The following is a 27500-nucleotide window of genomic DNA, read 5'->3' as shown; positions in this document are numbered from 1 at the left end:
CATTTTACAGACCGTCCGGCCAACTGAAGCTTGGAGAGCAGTGCCGCCTTCCTCGGTGTGACCCACAGCTGTGGCACAGGATGTAAGCCCTTGACTGCACAGAGTGTGGAAGCTAGTCTCTGTCCCCAGACGAGTAAGTTATCACTCTTATTATATGAGAACAGTGTCTGGCCCTGAGAAGAGGTGTCTGCCCTCTATGAAAACGTACTGTTCTGCTAAAGAAGTAAATAGAACATTAGAAGATACTTTTCAAAAACAGTAAAAACCGTGAGAACTGTAAAATGAGCATGTGTTGAAGATTTGATTTAACTCATGGTTAATAAGGGAATCAGTAAGAGGTGACAAACCAGATCAAAGGACAGTCACATCCGGAATATAGACACGAATGTGCAATAGAGATAAAACTGGCTTCTTCTACACCCTGAGGGAGAATGAACTGAACCTATAACAGGAATAATTTGCATACATATAGACAAGCATTTTTTTTTGCATTCCTGTCTAATGGCTTACAGACTTGTAAAACAGGTTAAAGGCAATGAAAGGCCTCGATCCCTAAGAGAATCAGATATCAAGGTGTTTGGCTTTGTTCTAGGAGTGTTAGGTAGACTGGTGGAGGGAGAAAATGAAACAATTCTTATTCATATATGGTCTGCCCTCAAGGAGTTGTACAGTCTAGTTACCACTGTATTATTAATAAACAATAACTAATCTTTGATTTACCTCTACATACACCCTGTCTCTGATCTACACTGCAGCTCTGTGGGGGGCACATCATTATGTTCATTTTTCAGACCAAGAAACTGGAGACTCTGAATGTTAGGAACCTTGCTGACAGCCACCCAGCTGGTATAATGTGGAGTCAGGATTTGAATCCAGTTCTGCTGCCTCTGCAGGCCAGCTGTTAGATCAGTGATTTTCCAACCTTATTCTTCTTATGGGACACATAAACTAATCACTAAAATTCTGCAGCACACCAAAAAAATATACTATATTTTTTGCCTATGTAACAAAAAAATTGGTATAATTTTGATTCATTCATACTGGATGGCTATTGTCATTTTTAAAAATTTGACCATCTAAGGAGAAAGATGTCAGTGACCCTGACTAAATAGTCAGGTATTGCATATTTTAAAAGTTCTTGCTGCACACCGGTTGAAAATTGCTGCTTTAAATATATAATATACACTGTGCTTCTCAGAGCTGGTTTGTCTTTCTTCATTATAAGCAAGCCAGGGTTAAGAGCTGGGTGGGTTTTCAGGTCACTTCAAATCCACCTCCCTCTAGTTTAGAATATAGTAGGCAAACCCACATCCAAGTGCCAAAACAGTTAAGTTTTAGTAAAAACAAAAGCAAAAACTGAGTAGCCATAACATCTGTGCTGTAGAGCCTTGAGTGTTGTAGCCTGGGTTCAGTGGAGAGCCTTCACCACCAAGCCCAGGGGAGTGTATTTTTGCAGCAAAAGCCCCATCAGGGTTAACCAGAGTTCTTGCAGATCAAGGGCTTGCCTCTCTGTCTCTGCAGTTGTCCAGCACAGTCAGCACACTGACCAGTAATCCTGACTTTTTACTTCCTCCTCCACACAACAGCCATTAGGCACAGGAATTCCAGTTCTGAATCAGTAGATCTGGGACAGAGACTGGGATCTAATTGTTAAGATGCCCTGGTGAGGATTAGGATGCCCAGAAGAGCTGACTCAGAAGAATTTATTTTAAGAATGCCAATAATTTCTCACACTTGTTAGTAGGACATTCCTGGGCAAGTTAGTCAGGTGGGAAGTTGTTAAAGAACAGCCAAACTGACAGGGATTCATGCAGCTCAGAACCAGTGTGCTACCTAATACTTGAATTTGCAATAAAAACAACACACATAAAGTACTTTCTTGTTGCAGTAGAGTCACAAAGTAAGGAAGCAGACAGAGGAAAGTGTAAAACTCCTTTCTGTCACTAATTCCCCCTACACAGTGAATCTAATCCAATCCCCTCAGCTTGTTGACCTCTTCCAGTTCTTTGTGCATTCCCTAACTATCTAAGATATTCAAGCAGACATAAACATATACCTGGGATTGAAAAAAAGATATCTTTGGAACTTGCTTTCACATCCTTGTTTATCTCACTCATACTATCAAATCTGGAAGATCATTCTACATTAGTGTTGCTGGTGGAAATGGGGTCCTTTTAAAGTCATGAGGAAAGCATTCTAGGGACCCACATATGGGAGGATAAGGTGTAGTGGTAAGATGTATTGTAGAAGCAAAATCAAAGGACTGTCCTGGGTTGAGCTCCATTCCACTGTGAAAGAAGTTAGCTTTGTCTTCTGCAGGCCCAGAAATAGGGCCAATGTCCAGACATTTTATGCTACACTGATGTTTAGTCCAGTTTAGCCTCTGTCCTTGTCCCACTAGTTAGTGTGTGATCCAGATGCACTCTGGCTGGTGTCGAGTTCCTGTACCTAGGCTCATGCTTGGAGCCTGCACTTGAAGTCTGTGTAGCTGCTATGGAGAGAGAATGTGTGAGTGCATGGAGCAAGTGAGAGAAGGAGGGAGGGAGGGAGAGAGACAGAGAGAAGGAGGGAGAGAGGGAGAGGGAGGGAGAGAGAGAGACAGAAAGAAGGAAGAAGAGAGGGAGAAATCTTTGTTAAGTTTGGATCATATTATCTCGGGTTTGGGAAGGACCAGGAACTCTTTCAAACTAACCAATCAATTTCCCAATACTTTATGGGCTAGCATTGGGTCTTTTCCTCTAACCAATCCATTTTCCTAGATTTTCTGGGGTTTTGTGTCCCTTATCCTATACAATCCTTTTTTCCAAGCTAGGCTCCACCCTTATGGTCACCATCTTGCCTCCTACTGTGCAGGCCTCATAATAGAGACATCCCCCTGCACCATCTGGCTTCTACTGGCATGTGCCCAGCCGAGGAATTTCCCCTTTTATTGTTTTATTCCTGCCACATCCCCCCTCCCATGAATGAATTTGCACCCTCGAGAGATTGGGAAAACGGTCCTTCCTCCCAGAATGGCCTCGGGGAGGTGTTAATTCCACTTTTCGGGGCAATGCTACAGTCCCTTGGGGTTTCTGAAGCTGTAATTTCCTAGCAAAGCAGGCTTGTATCCCTAGTTGATTTGCTTAAAAATGTCTAATTCCCTTTGCCCTCTTCCTTTATTAATATCTAGCTACCTATGCTAACCGTACACATAAAGCTACTTCATTCCTTTGAAGAGTTGCAAAATATCTTGTGAATGGTTGCACCATTAATTTTTTCAGACAACCCCCTATTGATGTACATGCAGTTTATTTCTCCCACCACCCCCAGTGTAAAGTATGCTTCAATGAACATCCTTTTGCATATATCTTTATATACATATTACATACTTATTATTTGTGAAAAGCTAGATTCCTGGAAGAGAAATTGTTGAGCCATAGGGCATTTTATATTTTGTTTGAATGTGCCAAAAAAACTCTTACTAAACCCATTAGTGGGACCTGGCACCGAGTTCCTCTGGGCTTTCCCCTATTAATCCTGTTCTATGTTGGAGTTGTGCTGCAGGTGGGCGCTATTTACATAAAATAGCTTAAGTAGAGGAGAGACTTGAAGTTCCATATCTAGTAGCCTTGTACATTCTCCAACACTGGATATAAATGTTTTAAAATATAGACAATTTGATGATAAAAATGTTACCTTGTTGTTGTTTTTATTTATGTGCTATTTACTATGAGTTGAGCTTTATTTGCCAATTCAAATACTTTTTTTAGCCCCCTGTTTTCTTTACATATTCTGATTATCAATTCAATATTTGTTATAGGTATTGGCAATGTTTTCTTCCATTCTCCCATTGTATTTTTCTTTGTGGTGACTTTCATCACACAGAAGGTTTACACATTTAGGTAGTCAAATTCTCAATATTTTCCTTCATGGCTTGTAGGTTTTACAACTTGTTTATGATTCCTCATGCCAAAACTGTAAAAATCTTTTCCAATATTTTCTTCAAATAGTTTAAAAGCTTTTTCAAATCCATTTAGAATTTGTATATGGTTGTAAGAAAAGACTTAATAATTTAATTCCCCCCTGCAAATGACATTGAAAATCCTCATGTTCTTTATTGATGGCTTCTTCCTTTGGCCACTAATTTGAACATGAAATAAATTGCTGGTTAGTTTATTTCATGGAACTCCATTCCCAAGTGGAGTCCAGAAAGTGCTCTAGCCATCATGTCCATCCTGAGGTCAGGGAAACAAAAATAAAAGTGTATCATTTTAATAAAATACTGGAAACTATTGTTTGATTGAAAGTAACAGCTATCTCAAACTTAAAAACAGCAACAAACTCTAAGAGGCAGAAATAAAGGAAATAAAGGGACATCTCCTAACAAGGTAACTACTTTATCTTAAACAAAAAGTTTACATGTATATTCTGGAGGAAGGAGCGAGGCATTCTTATTAAGCCCACCATCACCACTACTAATTATCCATGGTTTGATTGAGGCAACGAAGCACTAATGAATGGAAGAGATTTATGAAGGGAGAGAAAATAGTGCTAATTAATGGAAGATTCATTTGCTTTTTTCGAAATACAGTATACTAGAAGAACTAAGAAGTGTTTGGAAATCAATTTATTTCCTCACACCAACAGAAATCAGCTTAAACACAAAGGAAAACTTCTAGGCAAGATGATAGTAGGACTCATTTTGCTAGTCTCCCTCCTTCCAAAATTCTCTAGAAATGACCAATGGAACTAAAAATATGGGAAACGGGCATCAGTGCCAGTAACTTGGGAAATATGCTGCCCACATGCCAGGCCTCAAAGCAAGTTGATGGCCAGCTGGGATTAATGGCAATAACAATCATTATGTATCATTAGTCTGTTATTTGCTAAACGTCTTCTTTGAACTGGTATTGAGCTAAGGCTGTATATGTTTTATCTTATGTAATCCTTGTACCAATAAACCTGTAAGGTAGGTATCCTAATCTCTGTTTTTTCAAATATGATATATTTGATCAAGGTCAGAGGGTGGTAGTTCTAAGGCTGGAAGCAAGTAGATCTGATTCTAAAATCCATGCTCTTAAGTATTATCAGGCCACTTTACTCTCAGGCCCCAAGGGAGTAGTTAGGTAGTGAGGGTGTCTGGAGAGAGGTGGAAATAAGAAGACAGCGAAACTGTCTTAGCATAGCAAGTTCTTAGCAGTTAGGGGGAGCCCACCCATAACCACCTGCATAAATGAAATGACATAATGTGCAGAGCTTTTCTTTCACTTAATGCTCCTGTCACCCTGGCAGGCAGCATCAAGGTCCACAGTGAACACCGTGTGAGGCTCGGAGAAGTTAGGAGGTGCCCATATAGAAATGTGGGGTTTGTTTCCAGGGTGCCTATTCCATCCTGAGGCAAAGCCACAGGATGCACATGGGCCTCCCAGCCTGGCTGTGCTGAGGGGACAAATGATGGGGAGTCTGGCAGGGGGGCTATGGGAACAGGAAATAGGGGCCTGGCCACCTCTCTGGGGGTGGAGTGGGAGGAGAGGGACAGCCCCTATTGAAAGGGCTTTGGTGGCCAGGAGGGTGGGAAGCTGCACAAAGCTTTCTTTGTCTTCTGTCTTGGCACAGGCAAGACCAGTCCAGGAGAGCCCTCAGCACTATGTGGGTCAGGCCACCTCCTCTCTGCATAGATGCAGGGGCCCAGGGACACACAAATTATGGTCAGAGAATTGAAACACTTGGGTGTGGGTATTCATGTCTCCGTTGGGGGAACAAAAACAAGGGGCACTTGACAAACTGAGATCTAAGAATTTTTTTGTTTTTAATCCCACCTAAGGGACATGTTTCCATTGATTTTGTAAAGAGACGGGAAGGAAGAGAGAGAGAAACATTGACGTGAGAGAGAAACATAGATTAGTTGCCTCTTGCACACACCCTGATCAGGGATATAACTCGCAACCCTGGATCGAACTGGCAACCTTTCTGTGCACAGAATGACTGTCCAAGAAACTGAGCCAACTGGAGAGGGCTTCTTCTTTTTTTAAATCTACCCTCCTTACTTGCAGTTCTGAATCCTCCCAGGCAGGGCAGATGGGAAAATCTGTTGGGTACAGGAAGAAGTAAAGTTTGGGAGGAGGGTAGAGGTCTATTATTAACAATAATTATAGTTCTAACAGCCAATGTTCATTGATTCTGACTTTCTGTCAAGCACTGTTCAAAGCATTGTGTGCTTAATTTCTCTGTTAATCTGGGCTATCTCCTGCATGAGGTGGCTTTTGCAGTTATCTCAGAGCTTGGCAATAGCAGTTTCCTAAACAGTGTGCTTTGAAGTAATGAACCCACATTTAAAGGTTGCGCAATAGAATCCTACCCACCTTGGCTTTGAGATATTTTTGCACACATTCACATTGCTTATTGGCAATTCAATTAATAGGTAATTCTGAGATCCTCTGTGCACTTGGGGATCAAGGAGTCCGTGGCATTTTCCCTAGCCTTCTGAGAACTTTGTTGCAGTGTTCTCTAGGGATGTCTCATTTTGCTCCTTGAGGTTGGTGTTGCAGTAAATGTAACCTGTCTGAGGACTCGGTTTGCCTGACTACTCAAAGCATTTCAGTTAGAATTCTCTCAGTAATGGGAGGTTTCAAACCCTGACCTTATCCTTACTGGCTGTGAGGCTTTAGGCAGGTCACCTTTCCTTCACTGAGCTTCAGTTTCCTCACCAGCAAAGAGGACTAACACATCATTTACCTCACAGTGGAAAATTATGAATGCCTTGCTTGCCTCCTGACCTGCTTTCCAGCTTTCTTGAGCCTGTCACTGTTTCCTGGTCTTATTTATTTGCAGGTTGGGAGCTTCCTAAAGGTAGAAGGGTGTGAGCAGTTCCTGACAGGGCTATGGAGGAACTTTTGGAAGGAGTTCAATGTTCCAAGGAGTCAGAAAAATCAACTGCTGACCAAGTAAGAGCCAGCAAAGAGGACCAAAGAGCAGCTGACTGCTTCCTGAAGGAGGTGCAGGAGGATCACAGCCATTGCTTTCATAATCTTTTGGAACACAGACCCCTTTTAGGATTTTATAAAAGCAGGGGACTTGTGCCTAAGTATACACCTACACTCACACATACACACATGCAACTTTGTATACACTTCAAAGAATTAATTGATGATCTCAGTGTATGAGACATCATATAAAAAGCCCAAATTGACTTTTTGGAGGATGAGATACCACATAGAGTCCTAAGTTGTTCTAGTCCTTCCAAAGAGGTTCATAAGTGAGTCCAGAGAGATCAACAAAGACCAGCAGAAAAATCACCCTTCTGAGCCCAGCCCAAATTGTCATGTGCAGAATCATGAGGTAAATAATGGCTAGTGTTTAAAACTACTACATTTGGGGATGGTTTATTATACAGCAAGAGCTAATTGATACAATCTCCATGAAGAAAAATTGGAAATGCTATTGGCAGACACAAAATAAGACTTGAACAAATGGAAAGACATATCATGTTTCTTGGATAGGAACACTTAAGGTCAGGGAGATATCATTTTCCCCTACAGTTATTCTATAATTTAAATAAGCTACAAATGAAATACAAATAGGGTTCTTTTTAATATCAGATGAGCTGATTTTAAAGTTTATATAGAAAAACATCAAGAACCAGGAAAAAAAAAAACCCCGGAAGAGAAACTGCTGTTGCTGGGCCTCTCTGGATTCCAGACAATATCAAAGCTTCACTGACTCATCCATGGACCCCAGGATAAAAACCTCTATTTTAGAAACTTCGGAGTGCTGAAGGCCAGGTTCTTCTTTCTACATTCTGCAAGACAATCCTCACTCAGCCACCTCCCAATGTTACAGGGATGATCATCTCCCCATTTCTGATATACCTTTTTGGGTACCCAGCCTCCTGTAGTCCCAGTGGCCTCTTAATCTCTACCTTGATTCTGCATGAAGCTGCCTGGTCTCTGACTCATAGACCCTTGAAGACTAATGTCCATTTACCTACCCCTTCCACCTGGTCTGGATTGTAGCAGTTACAGCTCACCTGCTTGGAGTTATCTTCCCCACAGTAACCATGGAAGAAAAGCTTGGTACTTGCTTGGGTGGGGCCTGGGCCTGGCCATGCCTACCCCTAGAAGATGTTGGTTGCCACTAATACTACCTTGGAGCATATCTCTTAGCCACATTAACCCTCCTTCCCAACCAGGCAGCATGGCTGGCTCTGTGCTTCTCAGTTAGCCCCTCCTCCTCCCCTTGAATTAACTCCCTATGGTGAGAAATCAAGAAGCATCGCTGCCATCTTTTACAAGGGCCAAGCTTCTGTTGTATAGTTTCCCAGTGGCTTCAGAGCAGGCTGCTGTAGCCAATCCTTGCTCAGATTCATGTTCAGATACCTGAGGGAAATCCTGTCTCTGGAGTCCTTCCAGTCAAAGATGAATGAATTGGCCCAGACACAATCTGTCTGGGGGAGAAAGGGGCTAGAGATTCCCTCCGCGGAGAATGTCCCCAACCCTTCCTCGAAACAGCTTTTATTGAGATCAGAATGCACAGGGTATACTGCAGATGTGCATGCTTATCAATCAATGTCAAAGGCTATAATTACAGAAAACAGCTATTATCTATAGATAACAATTGAAGAAACACAGATCTGCCTCAAGTTAGGGTCTGTTAGATAAGCTGACACCAGAGAGTCGTTAAGGCATGGATCATGAATTCAGGAGTTCACTCCTTTATGCTTTGAACTTAAACATCTGGTTTATACAACAGGGTTATACAAAGCAAAGCAAGCTTTAAAGGGTACAATGCATTCTTTAGGCCTGATTTCCCACGGGAACCCTCAGTGATAGCTTTGGGTCATGCCCGCCTCCTGCATTCCCCGTTTTTCTGGTCATCTTACAGGTCTCTTTCAAGACTTTGCTTGCCCAGGGCTACAGTATCCCATACCACACAAATGGTCCCTAACAGATACCATTTCAATAGACATTTCAACTGGACTCCTTGCTTGAAATAGAAATGGAGTATTTCTACATAAGGATTAGATGGTGGAATCTATTTTAAATGTGTACTCTTCACAGAGCCATGTATTTTACTGTGAAAATACTGATGCCAGGGAGTGATTTTAAATGTCATGGTTATAGCTATAATTTACAATCAATAGGCCATGAACACACACATGCACACAAAAGCCGAACACAGGCTTTGGAGTCACAGGGATCTAGCTGTGATTCCTGCTTCTGCCACTCACTAGCTCAGATTGTTAACAAGCTACTTAATTTCATTAGGCATCAGTTTTCTAACTGGAAAAATGGCACAGTGGCACCTACCTCCTAGTGGCTAAAGGGAGATTAAGTGAAAGCACACCTACTCCTAGTGGCTAAAGGGAAGATTAAGTGAAAGAATACACTTGAGGTCCTAAGCACAATGCTTGGCATACAGTGAGTGTAAAAGTAATGTTTGTTCTTATTACTATTAACAAAGAGGCCATTCTTTGGGATTCCTGTGGGTTCAAGGATATAGTGAAATTACACAAGAATTCCTGCCTCTGGCCAATAGTATGTTTTGCAACAAACATGACAGGATGCACAGGACAATATTAGTGACACATTGACAACTGAAATTTTATAATATATTTATTTTCAGTTCCCTAGGAAAGATTCTGTAATACTCTGAAAACCCAGCAAGCTCTGTAGCTGTGCAGATATTATAGCTTCATAAATGCTATGAATACCTCTATTCTATGTACATGTGCAACATATTATTGCTGCACCTATTAACCAATGGCAAGAAAACCCCTAGGTCTGTGAGTGTTTTGGTATTTGTGCATTGCTATGGATACAGTATCAAAGGCAGGCGCCAGTAACATGAACAGGATGTAGTTTAGGGCACGCTAACAGTGATGGAAACTATTCTCACTCTTAATGGGTCATTCTTGGATAATATTTGTAAAATATTTGGGAGGTGAGGCATGCTGTGTTGAGAACATTTCTTTGGCTGCTTCATCCAACAGTGCTGACAGGCAAGCTTAGTGAAATGCTAAGGAGTCTGGGACTTTGGTCTGCCACCAAATTGGCTAGGTGGACTTTGCTTCGTGGTTACTTTGCTTCATGGGCCCTCAGTTTCTCCCAGTGTCAAGTGAGGGGGTCTCTCTGAAGATTTTTGCAGTCCTTCCAGCATTCTCATTACAAGTGGACACAAACATGATTTTATCTCATATCCTGTGTAGTTTAATGCAGTTCTGGTGCAGTCAAGCAAATTAAGAGAGATTTTTGGAGGCAAGATGAGCTATGTGAGTTGGCTAGCCTGGACTTTCTTTTCCTGTTGTTACCTGTCTTGTCACAGACACGTAGCAGGTTCAAATTGGCTCTCACATTGTCTTGGAGACAGATTTTTTCCTCCTCCAAGGGAGCACGTGGAAAGTGGTCAACTCAGCTCCTTTGGCAAATTGTCAAGAATTAAATGAAAATCAGATTAAGTAACAAACTCCCACTGTCCTCACGGTCCTTCTCAAGATGCCTAAGTTCAGCAGCAGTTGACATACTGGAACATGATTGGGTCTTATCACAACATTTTATTTATTTTAAATATTTTATTTATTGATTTAAGAGAGCAAGAGGAACACTGATTTGTTTTTCCACTTATTTATATATCGTTGGTTGACTCTTGGGTGCCCTGACCGAGGATGGGACCCACAACCTTGATGTACCGGGATGACACTCTAACCAACTGCACTACCCAGCCAGGTCCACAACACTATTTATTTAGATTAAAAATACATGCTCACAGAACAACAATGTGGTTTTTGCAAGAATGCATGCACAGCAAATGCACTGGAATCATTGCCTGGGAGTCATTGCAGGAGGAAAATGGGGATAAAAGGAAAGAAACAAATCAAGAGGGGAGTAAACACTGAGACTCAAAGAGAGGATAAAAGTTACCCAAGGTGATGTAGGTAGTGAGTAGTGGGTAACAATTTGAACAGAGCAGTCACTCAAAAGCCAAGGACTCTATTCCATTACAGTATACTTCCTTTTGCTCCTAATGGAACAAAACAGTAACAACAAATTATCAAAATGTGACTTGTTATTTATCAGTTCTCTAGAGGGTGCTATGTTTTTACTTTTTCCTTGAAAAGTAAAGTACCTGCAAGATTCCCTCTTAGGGAGCTTTCTCTTTATCAGATCTTGTATAATTTGGGTGATTTCATTCCCCAGTAGCATGAAAGTTATAGTAATTAATTTGAGTCAAGTTGTCTGAGATCGTTTCAGGGTAAATAATTCCAGTTCATCGAGATTTTAGACTCTAGAGGGTTAAAAAGTGGAAAGCATCTCAAATTTGTTTCTTAGTCTGGTATACCACTCTCCCAGGGATAGCACCTGAAATATGTTAGGTGTTTTGTGAAAGAGCCTCTTCCTCTTTTCATCTGGGAAATCTACTCTATGGAGCATCTATTAAAGGAATTGACATTTAAGGAAAAGGCAAAATAAAAAATATTCATGTGTGCCATGGCTGGTGTGGCCCAGTGGATTGAGTGCCAACCTGTGAACCAAAGGGTTGCAGGTTCCATTCCCAGTCAGGGCACAAGCCTGGTTGTGGGCCAGGTCCCCAGTAGGGGGTATGCGAGAAGCAACCACACATTGATGTTCCTCTCCCTCCCTCCTTCCCTTCCCCTCTCTCTAAAAATAAATAAATAAAATCTATACAAAATACTCATATGTATTGCTTTTATTTGCAAAATTACACACAGGAAGGATAAACAAGAAATTAATGATATTTGTTATGTAAGGTAAATGAAAATAAGATTGAATTTTCCCTGTTACCAAAAGAGAGAGATATTTTCTCCCTTCTCTTTTCTTGGAAACCCCTTTTTCTCTTTGGAAGCTTCTAAAGTTTTCTCTTTGTCCTTATTTTTTTGAAGTATATTTTACTGATTATGCTATTACAGTTGTCCCAACTCTTTCCCCCTTTGCCCCCCTCCTCCTGGTATGCCCTTCCCTCCAGCAATGCTCCTCTTAGTTCATGTCCATGAATATTGCATATAAGTTCTTTGGCTTCTCCAGTTCCTGTACTATTCTTCACATCTCTCTGTCTGTTTTGTACCTACCAGTTATGCTTCTTATTCCCTGTACCTTGCCCCCATTCTCTTCCTTCTCCCCTCTGATAACTCTCCATATGATCTCTATATCTATGATTCTGTTCCTGTTCTAGTTGTTTACTTACTTTGTTTTTGTTTTTAGATATAGTTGTTGATAGTTGTGAGTTTGTTATCATTTTGATGTTCATAGTTTTGATCTTCTTTTTCTTAAATAAACCCCTTTAACATTTCATATAAGGGCTTGGTGACGATGAACTCCTTTAGTTTTACCTTGTCTGGGAAGCACTCTATTTGCCCTTCAATTTTAAATAATAGCTTGCTGGACAGAGTAATCTTGGATGTAGGTCCTTGCTTTCATGACTGTGAATACTTCTTGCCAACCCCTTCTTGCCTGCAAGATTTCTTTTGAGAAATTAGCTGATAGTCTTATGAGAACTTCCTTTGTAGGTAACTGTCTCCTTTTTCTCTTGCTGCTTTAAGATTCTCTCTTTATCTTTAAACTTGGGCACTTTAATTATGGTATGTCTTGGTCTAATCCTCTTTCGGTACAACTTCTTTGGGACTCTCTGAGCTTCTTGGACTTCCTGGAAGCCCTATTTCCTTTGCCAGATTGGGGAAGTTCTCCTTCATTATGTTTTCAAATAAGTTTTCAATTTCTTGCTCTTCCTCTTCTCCCTCTGGCACCCCTATGATTCGGATGTTAGTATGTTTGGAGATGTCCCAGAGTCTTCTTATTCTCTCATTTTTTTTAAACACTTGTTTCTTCATTCTGTACTGGTTGACTATTTATTTTATCCTTCCTTATGTACCAAATCATTGATTTAAATCCTGGTTTCCTTCCCTCTACTGTTGGTTCCCTGTGGATTTTTCTTTATTTCACTTAGTGTGAAATTTCATTTCTTCCCTTATGTGTTTGCCATACTCAATGAGTTCTCTGAGCTTCCTTAACACCAATGTTTTGCTGTGTATCTGATAGGTTGGTTATCTCCATTTCATTTAGTTTTTTTTTTTTTTCTGGAGTTTTGTTCTGTTCTTTCATTTGAGCTACATTTCTTTTTCTCCTAAATTTGGCAGCCTCCCTGTGTTTGTTTCTGTGTGTTAGGTAGAGCTGCTTGACTACTTGTCTTGGTGCACTTGTTACATTGTATGGGATAGAGTCTTAAATATTCACCAGGGCAGGGCAACCCGGTTCACTGCTTTGTGGTGCTGTATGTGAGGGAGAGGTCAAGGAGGGAACAATGCTGCTTACTTGGCCCTCACCCTGTTTCCAGTCACTTTACCCACTCTGGCATGAGACTGGCATCCCTCTAGCTTTGCACTGGAGGTGATTCCCAGAGTGGATGGGTTTGCATAAGTTCTAGGACCTTGGGGCCCTCTAAATGGACTGTCCAGGGAGACCAGCAGTTTATTCTGCAGCCCCAATCCCACTTGTTTGTATAACCAAAAGTTATGAGGCTTTATTTTCCTGGTGTGGGGACCCTGGGCTGCGTGGTCTGGCCTCAGGCTGCAATCACTCACTTCCCAAGTGTTCCTCCTGGTTTTTATTCACCGCAGATGAATGTGGGACTGCCTGTTTGCTGGCCGCACAGCTACTGCTACACTGCCATCACACCGTGACCTCTCTAACCCCGGCTCCCTGGCTCCACCCCTCCTACCCATCTGGATGAATATTTCTTCTTTAATCCTTAGTTGTCAGACTTCCATACCGTTCTACTTTTTTGCAGTTCTGATTGCTTTTTGTTTTGAGGTTAGTTGTGTGGGGAGGTGAATCATGTCTACCTATGCCTCCATCTTGGCTGGAAGTCCTCTCTTTGTCATTACTATTCTAAAGTGTTATTGTTCAGGATGTTTCCTTACCACATTTGTTTAGCACTTTTTAAGCCCATTTAAATAAAGTCATTTGGGGGAAATTTATCTACATTATTTCTTCAAATATTTCCTTCACATTATTTTTACTTTTCTCTCTATCTGGAACTACTGCCCAGGCATCAGCATTTCTAAGTTAATTGTCCACATTTCCAAGTTTTTCCTTCACATTTTGTATCTTTTGTGTTTTCCTATTGTAAGATTTCCACAGTCTTGTATTCACAATTTTTTTCTTCAACTACATCCATTCTATTTTACTTCTTCTATTTTCATTTATTAGATTCTTTATATCATGCCTATCTTGAATGAATTCGAAAAGTTTGGAGGCTTTACTAGAAATAAATTACAAAAATTTATTCAAGATTCTTAGGGTTTGCAAATCATAAATGAAACTAGGCAAAAGTCCAGAAGTGTTCTGAAGAAGAAAGAAAAGAGTCATTTTTTTGAAATATATATATATTTTTAATATTTAGTTTTACTTTTAGAGAGGGAAGGGAGGGAGAAAGAGAGAGAGAGAGAGAAACATCAATGTGCAGTTGCTGGGGGTCATGGCCTGCAACCCAGGCATGTACCCTGACTGGGAATCGAACCTGCGACACTTTGGTTCGCAGCCCATGCTCAATCCACTGAGCTTCGCCAGCCAGGGCTGAAAAGAGTCATTTTTTAAAAAATTATTTATTTATTTTTAGAAAGAGGGAATGGAAGGGAGAAAGAGGGAGAAAAACATCAATGTGTGAGAGAAACACGGCTTGCAAGCCCTCCACAACCACACCAGGCAAGACAAAGTTAAGAGTTCTTATAGTGAAAAACGCATTCCTGAGAAGAATCAGTCCTGGATTCGGGGCCCTAGGATTGGCACCAGGATGGTTATCAGTCCAATGTCAGGTGGTATGGAAAATGGATGACAGGTCATCTGGAAGATGGCACCTGAAAGTCTTCTTATGTCTGGTGGTGTGGATGATGGGAGTCACATAGATGTCAGGTGGACAGGATATGTGAGTCCTTCAGGGGGTAACCAGAGAGTTATCTGGAGTATTGACATGATATTGAGGCAGGGCTGGAAAGTTCAAAATTTAAGTTCCTAGGCCAGTTAAAACAAGTATATAATAATTTCCTCATGCCTCATTCTACTCAATTTTAGTAAGTTAGCAGCTTGCCTATAGTGACTCCATCTTATTTCTTCATTCTGTTCCTCAGTGAATATTTTTACTTAGTTCTTTTTTGTGATATTTTGTTCCTATTTCATATTGCTAATATCTTCTTTTATTAACTCTTTATCTCCTATTCATGGAACATTTTTAGTTCTAATGCTGTTCTAATGCTTCTCTTCAGATGATATGTGGCTCTGTGTATAGCTGTTGTCCTCTGCTACCTGGTTATTTGGCTTGTGAGCTTATTTTCTCTTGGGGCCACGACCAGCATGTCTCATAATGTGCAATGGGGGAGGGCTGAGGCTAGACTCAGTTTATGTTGAAATCAATGGTTTAGAGTTGAGAATCTAAGAACCATGAAACCCTGAATGAATCATTGTTTGATGCCAATCCACTGGTCACTTGTTTGCCTGGGTTTTAACTTTTAAACCTTTAGAAGGAAATGATGATGTAATTCACAACTATGGTGATTTGGTTGGGAGCATGGTGGAGGGCTTGAGCCCAAGGGCTGACAGCCTGTGTTTATTTCAATGAACTCTCCCCTATTCCTCAGAAGGGCTTTTGTGTTACTAGTAATGACAAACATTGCCATGGCACTATTACTGCCCACTTCTGTACTCAAGGGCCAGGCCAATGACCATCTGTCCCAAGGCACCTTGAGGGAGAAACAAGACTAGAAGGTAAAAAGTTCACCTAGTTTGCTTTGCTGCCCAAGGCTACAGCCACCAGTACTCCCACCCCACACCAATTCCAGTAGTCTTCCGTCTGGAGGCAGCAGGGGTGGGGGGTGATTCTTCAATTTCCCCCCTTGATTTCAAGAATCTCTCACTGTCTACTACTTCTTCAGGGTTGATCTTGGGAGAGGGGATCAGTGACTTCAGCTAGTCAGCCATCAGAGCAGGGGTCCTGTCAGTGTCTTCAACTATAAAATGGGCATAATTGTTATCTCAAAGTGATGCTGAGGATTTTGGATATTTTATATCAATGTCTGGAACAATATATTTGAAAAGTATTGGATTCTTTTTACTTTCAAAGACCTCAGTCAAAACCTTTATTCTCAATGAGGGAGGAGTATGCAGATATGACGGTTGGCTAATTTGATGAGTTTTAGCCTAATGACACTGCTCTTTGCCAGTTGTTGTTTACGTTGAGTGCTGAGCTCCCAGTGAGGTACTTAGCAACTTTTCTTACTAAAACATGTTAGCACATACAGAAATCAGTCCCAAGCCTCATAAAATCAGGGTTGAACAGTTTGATAAATTTTCTTTAAAACTCTTGCTACTCAAAGTGGTCTGCAGATCAGCAATCTTAACATCACCAAGCAGCCTGCTAGACAGCAGAATCTTGGACCTGCTCCACACTGAATGAATCAGGAAATGTATTTCACCAGATCTCACCTGATCCACCTGCATGGTCAAGTTTGAGAAGTGCAAGATGCATCACTGGCAACTATCAAGCTTCCAGTAAAACTATACTCTTGCTTAATGTGTTATCATGTACAAAGTTGCTTTACTAGATGATTTCACTGAAATTTACCATTCCATTTCATCCCAGCCACAATGTAAAATTACTCATACTCTTTTTAATAATAAAACTGAGGTCCAGGAAGATGGCTACTTGTCTAAAATCCTGTGGCTAGACCTAGGTTAAAGCTCACATTTGTTTCAGTGAGTAGTGTAATACTTTCTGATTACTAATAATATGCTATCAGTAGTATGCCCAATATTATCATTAGTATGCATAGTGATTTAAGGTAATAATTATGCTTCATTCTCACATGTGTTGGAGAAAAATATAATGAACCAAGCTTGGTTTTTTAGTTACTCTTGCTTAGAACGATTTTTTAAAGTCTATTCAGGTACAGTATAGACATGATTGAAGTTGTGACAGTTGTTTCTACATACCTGTTTAGCCAACACTTCCCCACTTTACACTAAAGGTGACATTCCTCTCTTTCATTCATAGCAGTGTCAGGATTTCAATTTTAGTGGCAATTGTAACTAATTTTTATTTACTAGGAACATCCTGTGCAACATGTTGGCAAAGAAAAAGTTCTCGCATGACTATTTCCCTGAATAGTATTAGTATGCCAAAGATATTTTCCCTAATCCAACTTGATGATAACACAAACAGAAACAAGGCAATCATTATACTCAATCCTATTAAGAAAGCTTAGGAATCATCTTAAAATGTTTGATGATAGAAATTGCAAACACAGTATTTTGAATAGGATTTTCAAGTGTCCACTGTGGAATCAAAGTATAGCTCTCCTCTTCATAAAGAGAAATGTGAAATGACAACTGTACACTCATTGTCCAACCTTGGTGAAGAGGGAACAGTGATTCCCAATTTGATGTGGACAAGTGACCTTGCAGAGAAAAGGGTCTCACAGACTTCAAATGTATTACTCAGCTGCCCTACTGGCTTTTTTCTTTTTTTTCCTCCCTCCCTCCCTCCTTCCCCTTTTTTCTTGTCTGTGCTGGTAAGGGGAGGATAAGTGATATAACTCATGGTGCTAAACTAAGAGCCTTTGATTAACAAGGCTCCAGGAAGGGCTGGGGCAAAGATAAAAATATGATTGCATTCTGTACTCTAACCTCAACAGCAGACTCTCCATGTAAATACATACAGGCTCTCAGATGGCAAGCTGTTTTGCTAAAGAACTCTTTAGCAATTTATTTAACCTTTTAAATGGAATATAACCTCTTAAACTCAAAACTTGTTTTAAGACCATGGTTTATAAAACACATTTAGACTTGGATTCCATAGTCATAAACATTTTCAATGTAGGAAAGTGTTAGTTTATAAATCTGGCCTGCTTTTACTTAAATTGTGAGGTCACTAGTTGCCCCCCTTCCCCCCAATGGTCCTTTTTTGTTCTTATAAACTATACATGCTCTTGACAATTTTCTGGTTTGGGGAGGGGCTGGGTAAGAGTTCAGCTTGGCCTCCATGGCTGCTTCCACCAAAATGCCTTTGGCCTTTTCTTACCCAAACTCGACATAAAGATGTTTCTCCTAAATCACCACTATGACGGCAATTCAAAGCCATGATGTCTCCATTTTTCTGTTTTTTGCTTCACAGACTTACTTCTCAGCTCCTGGGCTATGGGGGAGGGGAGAAACACAAGATGCAGTCACTCTGGCCTCTCTCTGTGTGGTGTTACCACACCTTGATGGGATGTAGTGTCTGTAAAATAAATCACTGGCACCATTTGTCCAACAAGATCATTTTTTGCTGTAAGCCATATACCCAAAATAAGATTACAGAATTTTATACTTTTGGCATTAAAAACAGTCAGAATAGTCTCACTTGCAGCATAGATTGCATGATACGCTAAATGAATTGTTAATGGAAACTAGAGGACAGTCCCATAATAAAAGGAGACACTTGTGTCCACTTGGGGGTCAGTGTGCGTGGAGAAAAGTGGGCTGTGGGCAGCTCTATAAATGTATTGAGGAGTATACAAACCACGACCAGTGCATTCTGCATTTATTGGTGAAAAAAAAATCCCTGATATCTGAACTGGACAAACAATTCTATAACAGAGTCTACTTGAGAAAAGGTAGAATCAAAAGTGTGACAATACATCAAAACTGACACAAAAACAGTATTTTATTGGAGACAATTCATAGCATTTCATCAAATAAATTCATTTCATTCAATAATCTGCCATATTGTTTCTGGCAAAATTAATACTATTGTCAATATTTCCCTTGGAGAGGATCATGCTTTCAAAAAAATCTGAGTTGGATTCTTACATTTAAAATATTCTACCATACCAAAAAGCAACACCTAATCAGAAGAGAAACAAAGGGAAAGACAGATTTGTAGAAATTGATCTCCACTAGAAACAATTCATTGTCCATAATCTTTCAGGGTTGTGCTTTTACATGGGGACTTTTTTGGGAGAGGGGGGAAGAGGGCTGTTTCTCATAAATGTTTGCTGAAAACACATAGTATACCCTACTTCAGCGATTTTCAACAGGGGTGCTGTAGCACACTGGTGTGCAAGAATTTTTTAAAAAGTTTAATCCTCACCCAAGGATAGGTTCATCGATTTTTAGAGACAGAGTTTAAGTGGGAGAGAGGAAGAAACATCAATGTGAGAGAAACATTGATCAGTTGCCTCCTGTAGGTACCCTGACTGGGGACTGAACTCACAACCCTTTGGTGAACAATGATCCAAACAACTGAGCCACCCGGCCAGGACTGCAGCAAGAGTTTTTAAAACACACAATACCTGATTATTTATCAGGGGTACTGACCTCTTTTCCTTTACATTGTCAAATAAGAAATGACAACAGCCTGGCTGGTATAGCTCAGTGGATTGAGCAGAGGCCTGCAAACCAAAGGGTTGCTGGTTCAATTCCCAGTCAGGGCACACAAGAGGCAACCACACACTGATGTTTCTCTGTCTTACTTTCTCCTTCCCTTCCCTTCCCCTCTATCTCTAAAAAATAAATAAATAAATAAAATCTTAAAAAGAAAAAGCCAATACAACAATAGTTGTGTGGTATGAATGATTCAAAATTATACCGTTTTTTTTTGTATATCAGCAAAAAATATATTTTTTGGTGTGCCATGAGATGAAAAAAGTTGAAAATCACTGCCCTACTGTAACCAGTCAGTATTAATGAGGTATAATGAGGTCAATTGGTGGAAGAGGTGGTAACCAGCTGGATGACCCATGGACTAGAATCTCTAGAACAGGAATGTTTGTGTTGGAGTAAGCCAGAGCTGAAGGGAGACACCTATAGCATTTGGAGAAAAGGACCAAGAATAGGAAAGTGTGAAAAAGATATAGGTGTCCCATCAGGGGACCAACAGAAAGGTGGTAATACTAGTCAAAGATAGTCCTGTGCTTTTCCTTGAGACTAGGTTACACTAAATGGGTTCTGCAGTTTTCACATAAAAATTGGATTGATACTGGACAGTAAAATCAAAGTTCCCTTCTTTGTTCCATGAACACTGATAGAAAACCTGTGAGCAAGGCAATGGGGCAGGTGCTAAAGGTAAAATAAAGCTGTCTAAGATGTAGTCCTGACTTGAAGGAGTAATCCAGCATTAGCCATCAGACCTTGCACTGTGTCCAAGGGGCCATATGGAGGGAAGAATCACTCTGGTTGGCAGAATCAAGGAAGGCATTCTCCAATTCTCTCTTCTTGGGTGTCAGCATGTCCTTTTGCCTTTATGTATCTGCTCAGTCTGCCTGGTTCCAGGCACTGGCTTATCTTCCTTATCTTTTTTGGTAGTACGAGAAATGAAAATTTGAAAGGATAAGATTTTGCCTCACTGGTGCTAACAAATGCATGTGGAATTGATATATTATGGATGTGTTTACTCCCTCATGGTCCAGAAAGGTGGAAAAATTTTGGGAAAAGAGAGCTAAGATGGTTGTAAGGCGTTTTAGTCAGAAGATGGGAGCAAAGGTACACCAACAAACATATTTAGTACATGGCTTAAACCAGATGATAGGGAGAGAGCACCAACACAGCCAAGGACTTCAAGAAGGTAGCTGGAAGCCCTCTGACAAATAGCTTAGTCTACAGAATAGGAGAGCTAAAATCTTTTCCTATGATCTACTCAAGTTCAACCAGAGCATACAAAATAATGAATAACTAGAGAGTCTTAACTTTCTAGAAAATAGAAAGATGGAATAAACAAAGCACTCCCCAAAAAAGGTGAGGTTGGATGTCAAAGTGTAGAGAAAGCTTCTGAATATGTTCTTTAAGTTTTTTTGGGGTGCTTTGGTTTGTAAGCAATCAAGATGGAGAGGGAGGCTATCCCAAAGAGGAAAGTCTGTAGGAACCAGAGTAGTTGAGCCCGAGCATTCGTTATGCCTTTTGACCTAAAAAAAGAAAAGAAAAATTTAACCGTCAGAATTTTAATATTATGGTTTCATAGGAGTTACTGTCTTTTATTTTTTAAAAATAATACACTCCTTCTAACTACTTTCATTGGGCTTATTTTGCCATTTTCTACGGCGTCTTAACTCAAATGCTTGGTTGATTTCTTTTAATTTTTCTTGTGCATTTAGGATGGTACACTCTTCCCTGAGAAACAGTCTGGCCACTGCCTAGAGCACTGTATTATACCACTGTTTCTCACATGATTTTGATGAGTGGATAGAGTTAAAGTAGCACTGGTATGGCTTCAGAGCAAGAAGAAAGTGTTTTGAAGAAATACCAGATGTGAATCTTAGCTTGGCCAACTAACCGCTGAGACCCTGGGCAAGTCACTCATTCTTTAGACAATTTCCTTGTCTAAAAAAATTGGAATAATGGTATTTAGCTCATCAAATTTCAGATGATTTATGAGATAATGGACACAAAGTGCTTAGTAAAGGGCTTGACATACAGTAATAATAAACACCTGTAACTAAACTGCTTAAAACAAAGCTCAAAAGAAAATGACCCAATTGAAGTGAGTGACGTGCTACAGTTTCGTCTGTATATAAATAAGTCTCACATGGATGACTTTTCATTGAAAACAAAATTTAAAAACAATATGTAAAAATGATACACAGTTGATCCTTGAACAATGTAGAGGTTAAAGGAACTGACCCCTCCACATAGTTGAAATCTGTGTATAACTTCTGACTTCTGCAAAATTTAACCACAGTTGGCCCTTTTTATTTGCAGGTGATAGGTCTCAGGAACCCTTGGAGATACAGAAAACAGAAGATGCTCAAGTCTCTTGTATAAAATGATGTAGAACAATGCAAACAGGCCCTCCACATCTGTGGATTCCAAACTGTGGACTGAAGACACTATTTTCTATCAGCAGTTGGTTGAAACCACAGATGTGAAACCCATGGATATGGAGGGCTGACTGCATGTATTAAAAAAAAATACCCAACATGTTCTTTAGGGGTCAAGGGCAATTTTCCACAATAACAAATTAAAGGAGAAAAATCATATGATAATCTTAATAAATGAAGAAGAAGCATCTGATAAAATTTCAAAATTCATTCTGACCTAAGATCTTAGCAAACCTAGAAATGTTAGAATGGAACTTCCTTATTCTGATAGTGGAGATCTACACAATTCTAGAAAAGACATGATACAAAATGCTACAAGCTTTCCCTTTGATCAGGAACAACGCAAAAATGCCTACTACCACCATTTCTAGTCACTACTGTATTGGAGGTACTAGTCAGTGCAATACAAAAAGAATCCTGAATAAAAGATATATAGAATTAGCCCTGGCTCATGTGGCTCAGTAGATTTAGTGCCGGCCTGTGAACTAAAGGGTTGCCAGTTCAATTCTTAGTCAGGGCACATGCCTGGGTTGCCGGACAGGTCTCCAGTTGCCGGGGTGGCACGTGAGAGGCAACCACACACTGATGTTTCTCCCCTTCTCTTTCTCCCTCCCGTCCTCTCTTTTTAAAAATAAATAAATAAAATCTAAAAAAAAGATGTACAAAATTGAAAGGAAGAAATAAAACTGTCTATATAGTGTTACTTACAATAGTAAAAACTAGACTTAAAAGTCCATCACAATGGGAATTTGTTAAATACATAAATATTGAGGTACATACACATATAGACTACTATGCACTAACAAAATGAATGAGACAAACTTATAGGTATAGACATGGAAAAATAGGAATAAATGAAAAGGAGAAAAGTTATGGAAGAGTGTGTGTGTGTGTAGCCACCCACATACAAAATGGTGGCTATAAAGCAATACATATAGTCCAATCTTAACTCTGGTTAAAAGGAATTCACCAATTCATTTTTATTGTTGGATGGTGGGATGTGGGATGCTACATATACACAATATGACTTTACATATTAAGTCATTCACTTGAATTATTCATTCATTCATAATCTAGAAGAAATGTTTATTTTGTTTTATAGTGACCAACAATACATTCCAACATGTTAGACCATAAAGAAATGATTTCAAGGACAAAATAATGGTGACTGAACTTCTCCACATTTGTTCTACCTCCACCCTTCAAGAAATGGATAGGAGGATGTTAATGAGTCTTTTGGTTTTCATTAGAGGTTCTAAACCAAGAACAAAATAGGTGTCAGGCACTCCAACAATGTAAGTTGAGGGGCTGAACCACTCACCTTTCAGCCAAGATTTCACCCAGAGGCTGAAAGGGCCATTGAAAAAAGGCACTAGTGTGCTGTGGCACTTCCTATCAGAAGTGAAGCCTAAATAACAGCTTTAACAGAACCACTTGGAGACCATCACGAGAATCCCCTGCAATTTAGGGGAAGGGATTAACATCTGATTTAAAGTTAAAAGACTGGTTGGCTTGCCTGCTGGGTACAAGGCTGTACTGTGAACAGCATGCACTTGCAGATTCAGCCCAGTGGTGGGATGAAGAAACTGTTATTGTGAGCCATACAGACTTTGTGGAAGGACACTGGATTTTGGTGGGCTTAAAAGGGACCTGGGCTTAGAGGCCTGACTGAATGGAAGAAGAGAATTCAATAAAAGAGAATTTTCCCCCAATCATAGATCCCGAGGAGAAACTGAAATGGCACACTGTAGGATGTGTCTGAAGAAACCAGCACGGGAACTGCAGAAGGGAGATCCCAAGTGATGAGTGGTTTTGCAAACACCCACCAGAGCCCCTCTGGAGGGAAGAGCCAACACTCAGTATGCAACATTCTCAGCACCCAGCTGCTGATCACAAGGCAGACTATGCCCTGTTGCCCCTAACTGCTCCCACAACCTCAGGAGGCCACAAGCAGCTGCTAATGAATAGAAAAAGAGGTGGAGAGGAGACATCAAATCCCCTCTCTTCTACACAGCAGGATCCTGGGCACCAGCTTGATGAGAGTAGACATTCTGAATAGATAAGAGTTTCCAGTTTTAGCCCTGGCTGGTGTGGCTCAGTGGACTGAGCATTGGCCTGTGAACCAGAGGGTCACTGGTTCAATTCCCAGTCAGGGCACATGCCTGGATTGTGGGCCAGGTCTCCAGGGGGGAGCGCACAATAGGCTGCTGCACATTGATGTTTTTCTCCCTCTCTTTAAAGAAAATGAAAAAAAAGTTTCCAGTTTTAGTAAATTCATGGGACTATACTGGAAAATATCACAGGGAAAACCTACAGAACTGCTTCAGATTTCATCCAGGCATAGGGTGGGAGACAGACAACAATCTATACAGTGAGTGTATTTGGAGAGGTGTGAGAAAGAATAAAGCTGGTTTCAGTTCCTCCCCTGGAAACTCTAGCTTGTTTAATCAACCAGAAGACAGAGTGCTACCCATTTAAAGAACTTAGCAGTGTCTGGCATAGTGCGTACCCAATAAATATGAATTACTTTTATTAACAGAACATAGTAATAATACAATACCATATTTTCCACTTTTAGCAGTAATACAGCAATAATAGAGGCAACAGTCTTGACCAGAAAAATATCAATTGCCAAGCAGTTTGGCATGACTATAACTATCTCTTTCATTACATCATACTTTCTGTATATGCTACATGAAGTACAAACATAAAGAGAACCTTTCCTAGTACTCTCACACATATTAACCTACACTGGCATCTGCTGAGTGGCATTTAGTCAAGTGGCTTTTAACTTGCATTTACTACCCGTGGAGCTTGTAAAAATAACACAATCCCATGTCTGAAGCAAGGCTGACCAGATCAGGATCTTGTGGGTCTGGAAACCAGGATTGTGTATTTCGAAAAAGCTCCTCAGGCAACTCAGTTGTGAAAGTAGGATTGAGAATCATCAGCCCAGTCAGTAAGTAAGCCTTTTCAAACTAGAAGGCAGCTTCCTAATCTTTGTTCTTGTTGGTGCAAATACAGAGAATTTTTTTGAAAAAAATAAGAAAAGTCATCTAAATTAAGTAACTAAACAATTTTCCCTCTGTCAATTAGGCTTTTGAGAATAATTAAGTTCCAATAGATCTAAAATTTATTAAGCTAACACAAATGAAATGAATTCATTCATTAAACATTTATTGACTACTCCCTCTGTGCTAGGCTCAGTATTAGGTGTGGGGATTCAACTCTACCCTGAGAATGCTCTCAGCCTACAAGTACATGAATTATTTAAATGAGGCTACTCTCAACTTATATCAGATGCTAAGAGAAAAGTGACAAATAACTATTTAAAACACTTACTTGCACAATACCATCGCATACAAGGACTCTCCCACATGGATCAGCCAGGCAAGCCAATACCTGAAACAAAGTCAGCTCAGTTTAAGGTAAAGGTTATTTGCTGATGAATTCTAACACAGAAACCTCAAAAAGAAGGTGCTTTAACGTGAACTAGCACCATTCTTAGATATCTAAAGGCAACTGCAGGCCTCCCAAGTCTACAGGGAGACCATAGCTGCAGTGGTCCAATCCCATTGCTGCTGCTCTCCTTACCCATTGTGTAGGAGGGTGTGATGGTGGTCCACCAAGTACTGAGTGAAGACGCCCAGAGGCCCTAGGCTCTGATAAGGAATACTTTGAGGCCAGAAGACAACCCACTGAAAGAGAACCAAAGGCACAGAACACCAATTAGGTCACTTAACTCATTGCATTTGAGAGAGGCTATGAAATAATCCTGATTCTACAACAGTAAGGAGAGAACAAAAAAAATTCTGAATTAAGTCACGTGGGGTTCCACGCTTGACTTCTATTTTCTGAAAAATATTCGAGTGGGAGATTTATGCTGAGGAAACTATGCGGTTATCAGACTTATTGCCCAGGTTGGATGACTTCTATTTTTAATGAATTCAACCAAAAGACTTTTTAATAAAGTTTATTAACAATTTTAAGAGCTTATGTGTCCTGGCTAGCTTCCTTACTGCACAAACTATGGCTTGGGCCAAATCCCCATTTAATTTACAATCCCTTTCTCTTCTTTCATCTGTTCTACCTCTAAAACTGTGACTGATTCACTGCACAGAACTGGAAAATAAGTAAGATCAGGTTTGTTAAGTGCTAATAGCAACTACTTAATCACATAGGATTTTTGTAATCTTACCAACTTTCCCTCTGTCAATTAGGCTTTTGAGAATAATTAAGGCCCAACAGATCTAAAATTTGTTATTCCACACAGATTCCAGCCAAGAGCAGTACTGCCTCTCCCATTATAGTGTTACACACCTAAAATTTAAATAAAGCATAAAACCAAGTCATCCTCCCAAACCAAGGAGAATGGAATGGGCAGCATCCACCAGCTCCACAATATCCCAATATGAAGCCACCAAAGCTTTACTCTATTTATATCCTACTTACTCAGAGATGCAGACTCAAAGAACAGAAGTGCACCTTTGAAATTTTTCAGTTCAACACCTCCACTTTACATATGGGGAAATTTCACAACAAACAACTATGTGGACAAAACACTTCTAATCCTGTCTCCAGGATATACCAGGAAATATCCAAATAGTTTTGCCTTCATTCAAAATTATGCCAAGTCAGTCTCCAACCGACTTTTCCAGTTTTGCCCGTTGTTTTTTAAATGAACTCTGTCAGGCAGACAAGAGTTGCTCCTCCTCTCAGTAGAGATCCTCTGCCTTCTTGGTTCCATATCCGTGCCATAACATTTATATCCTCTCTATTCCTTCTTACCAATTAAATCCTACTCATTCTTTAGGTTTATCTCCATTCCCTAACCAATTCCAACTGCCTCAAACATTCTCCTTCAGAAGCCCTATCCTGACTTGGCAACCCTACGGCAGTGTAACCTGGTTTCCTCGCGGAGTTCTGAGACTGAGCTAAAACGCAGTAACCGTGGGCAAACAAAAAGGCAGAGGCACTATAAAGTAGAAACTGGGCTGCAAGGCTATTGAACTTCCGCTTAGTGAAGTAACCTTGGCAACCTCCACCAGCCCCAGCACCGGACGACGCTCCCCGCTCCCCGGGAGCCCCTTGGCCTGCGGGAGCCTGACAAGCCCAAAACAGATGCCCCGCCCTCCCGACGCCTCACCGCGAAATATCCTAGCCCGAGGAAGGTGACGAGCAAGGGCAAGGGTCTGGCTGTACGGAAGTAGGCAGTGGCAGCCTTGCCGGCCTCTGACTTTGCCACCACCATTTTGAAAGATATGGACACTGAGCTGTGGGGTGGAGAGCAGTACCTGCTCCCGCCCTCACACAAGAAAGCCTGAGTAGCTGGTTTTTCAGGGCTTCCAGCGTCGGCTAAAGACGCGGACAGATCAGTGCGCCTGTGACTTTTTATGGACTTTAGTATCCTTCCGCTGAGAGCGCGAGGGTGCGAGATTGCGTCTGCGCGACCAGTCCTCCCTGCAGGCCCGGATCTTGCGTTGAATGAGGCACTTGCTCCCTTTACTGCCTTTACCGTGTAATAGCCAAAGGAGAGGCTGATGATGGTGAACCAGAACAGACTGGCCCTCCGGAAGTAGGCTTTATTGTCCGCTGCCAACCCCATCGCTGTAGCACATTCCTGGGAATGCGTGGTAGGGTACCGCTTCCTTCGGAGATGGAGGCGCGG

General features: G+C 40.7%; 1 protein-coding gene and 1 long non-coding RNA gene across 4 annotated transcripts; one reads left to right on the top strand and one right to left on the bottom strand.

Annotated features, from left to right (window-relative positions):
* The first annotated feature begins 52 nt into the window (after positions 1–52).
* Positions 53–23635, top strand: LOC118500800. The gene is made up of 2 exons (XR_004903382.1): positions 53–133; positions 23551–23635. It is a non-coding gene; the product is annotated as an uncharacterized LOC118500800 (long non-coding RNA).
* Positions 18662–27500, bottom strand: TMEM254 (transmembrane protein 254). Of its 3 annotated transcripts, none has more exons than XM_028514099.2 (4): positions 27348–27500; positions 25427–25530; positions 25175–25234; positions 18662–20920 (listed from the first exon to the last, which is right to left on the bottom strand). In XM_028514099.2, the coding sequence occupies exons 1-4, from the start codon at positions 27435–27437 to the stop codon at positions 20800–20802; spliced, it is 375 nt and encodes a 124-aa protein (XP_028369900.1). In that variant the 5' UTR covers positions 27438–27500; the 3' UTR covers positions 18662–20799. The 3 variants fall into 3 exon arrangements, with proteins under 3 accessions (XP_028369900.1, XP_028369899.1, XP_035882645.1); XM_028514098.2 differs by lacking the exon at positions 27348–27500 and adding an exon at positions 26979–27240; XM_036026752.1 differs by lacking the exon at positions 27348–27500 and adding an exon at positions 26421–26820.

The sequence above is a fragment of the Phyllostomus discolor genome, chromosome 5 (genome assembly GCF_004126475.2).
Source record: "Phyllostomus discolor isolate MPI-MPIP mPhyDis1 chromosome 5, mPhyDis1.pri.v3, whole genome shotgun sequence".
Classification (NCBI taxonomy): Eukaryota; Metazoa; Chordata; class Mammalia; order Chiroptera; family Phyllostomidae; genus Phyllostomus; species Phyllostomus discolor.
This window is presented reverse-complemented; position numbering and strand designations above follow the sequence as displayed.

What these genes read in the sequence shown, in the direction of transcription:
- TMEM254 (XM_028514098.2), bottom strand. Translation starts at nt 27,083, where the DNA reads ATGGTGGTGGCAAAGTCAGAGGCCGGCAAGGCTGCCACTGCCTACTTC. An exon ending in TCGGGCTAGGATATTTCGCG is followed by an intron (nt 25,531 to 26,978) that starts GTGAGGCGTCGG and finishes GTTCTCTTTCAG; the next exon opens with TGGGTTGTCTTCTGGCCTCA. An exon ending in CACACCCTCCTACACAATGG is followed by an intron (nt 25,235 to 25,426) that starts GTAAGGAGAGCA and finishes ACTTTGTTTCAG; the next exon opens with GTATTGGCTTGCCTGGCTGA.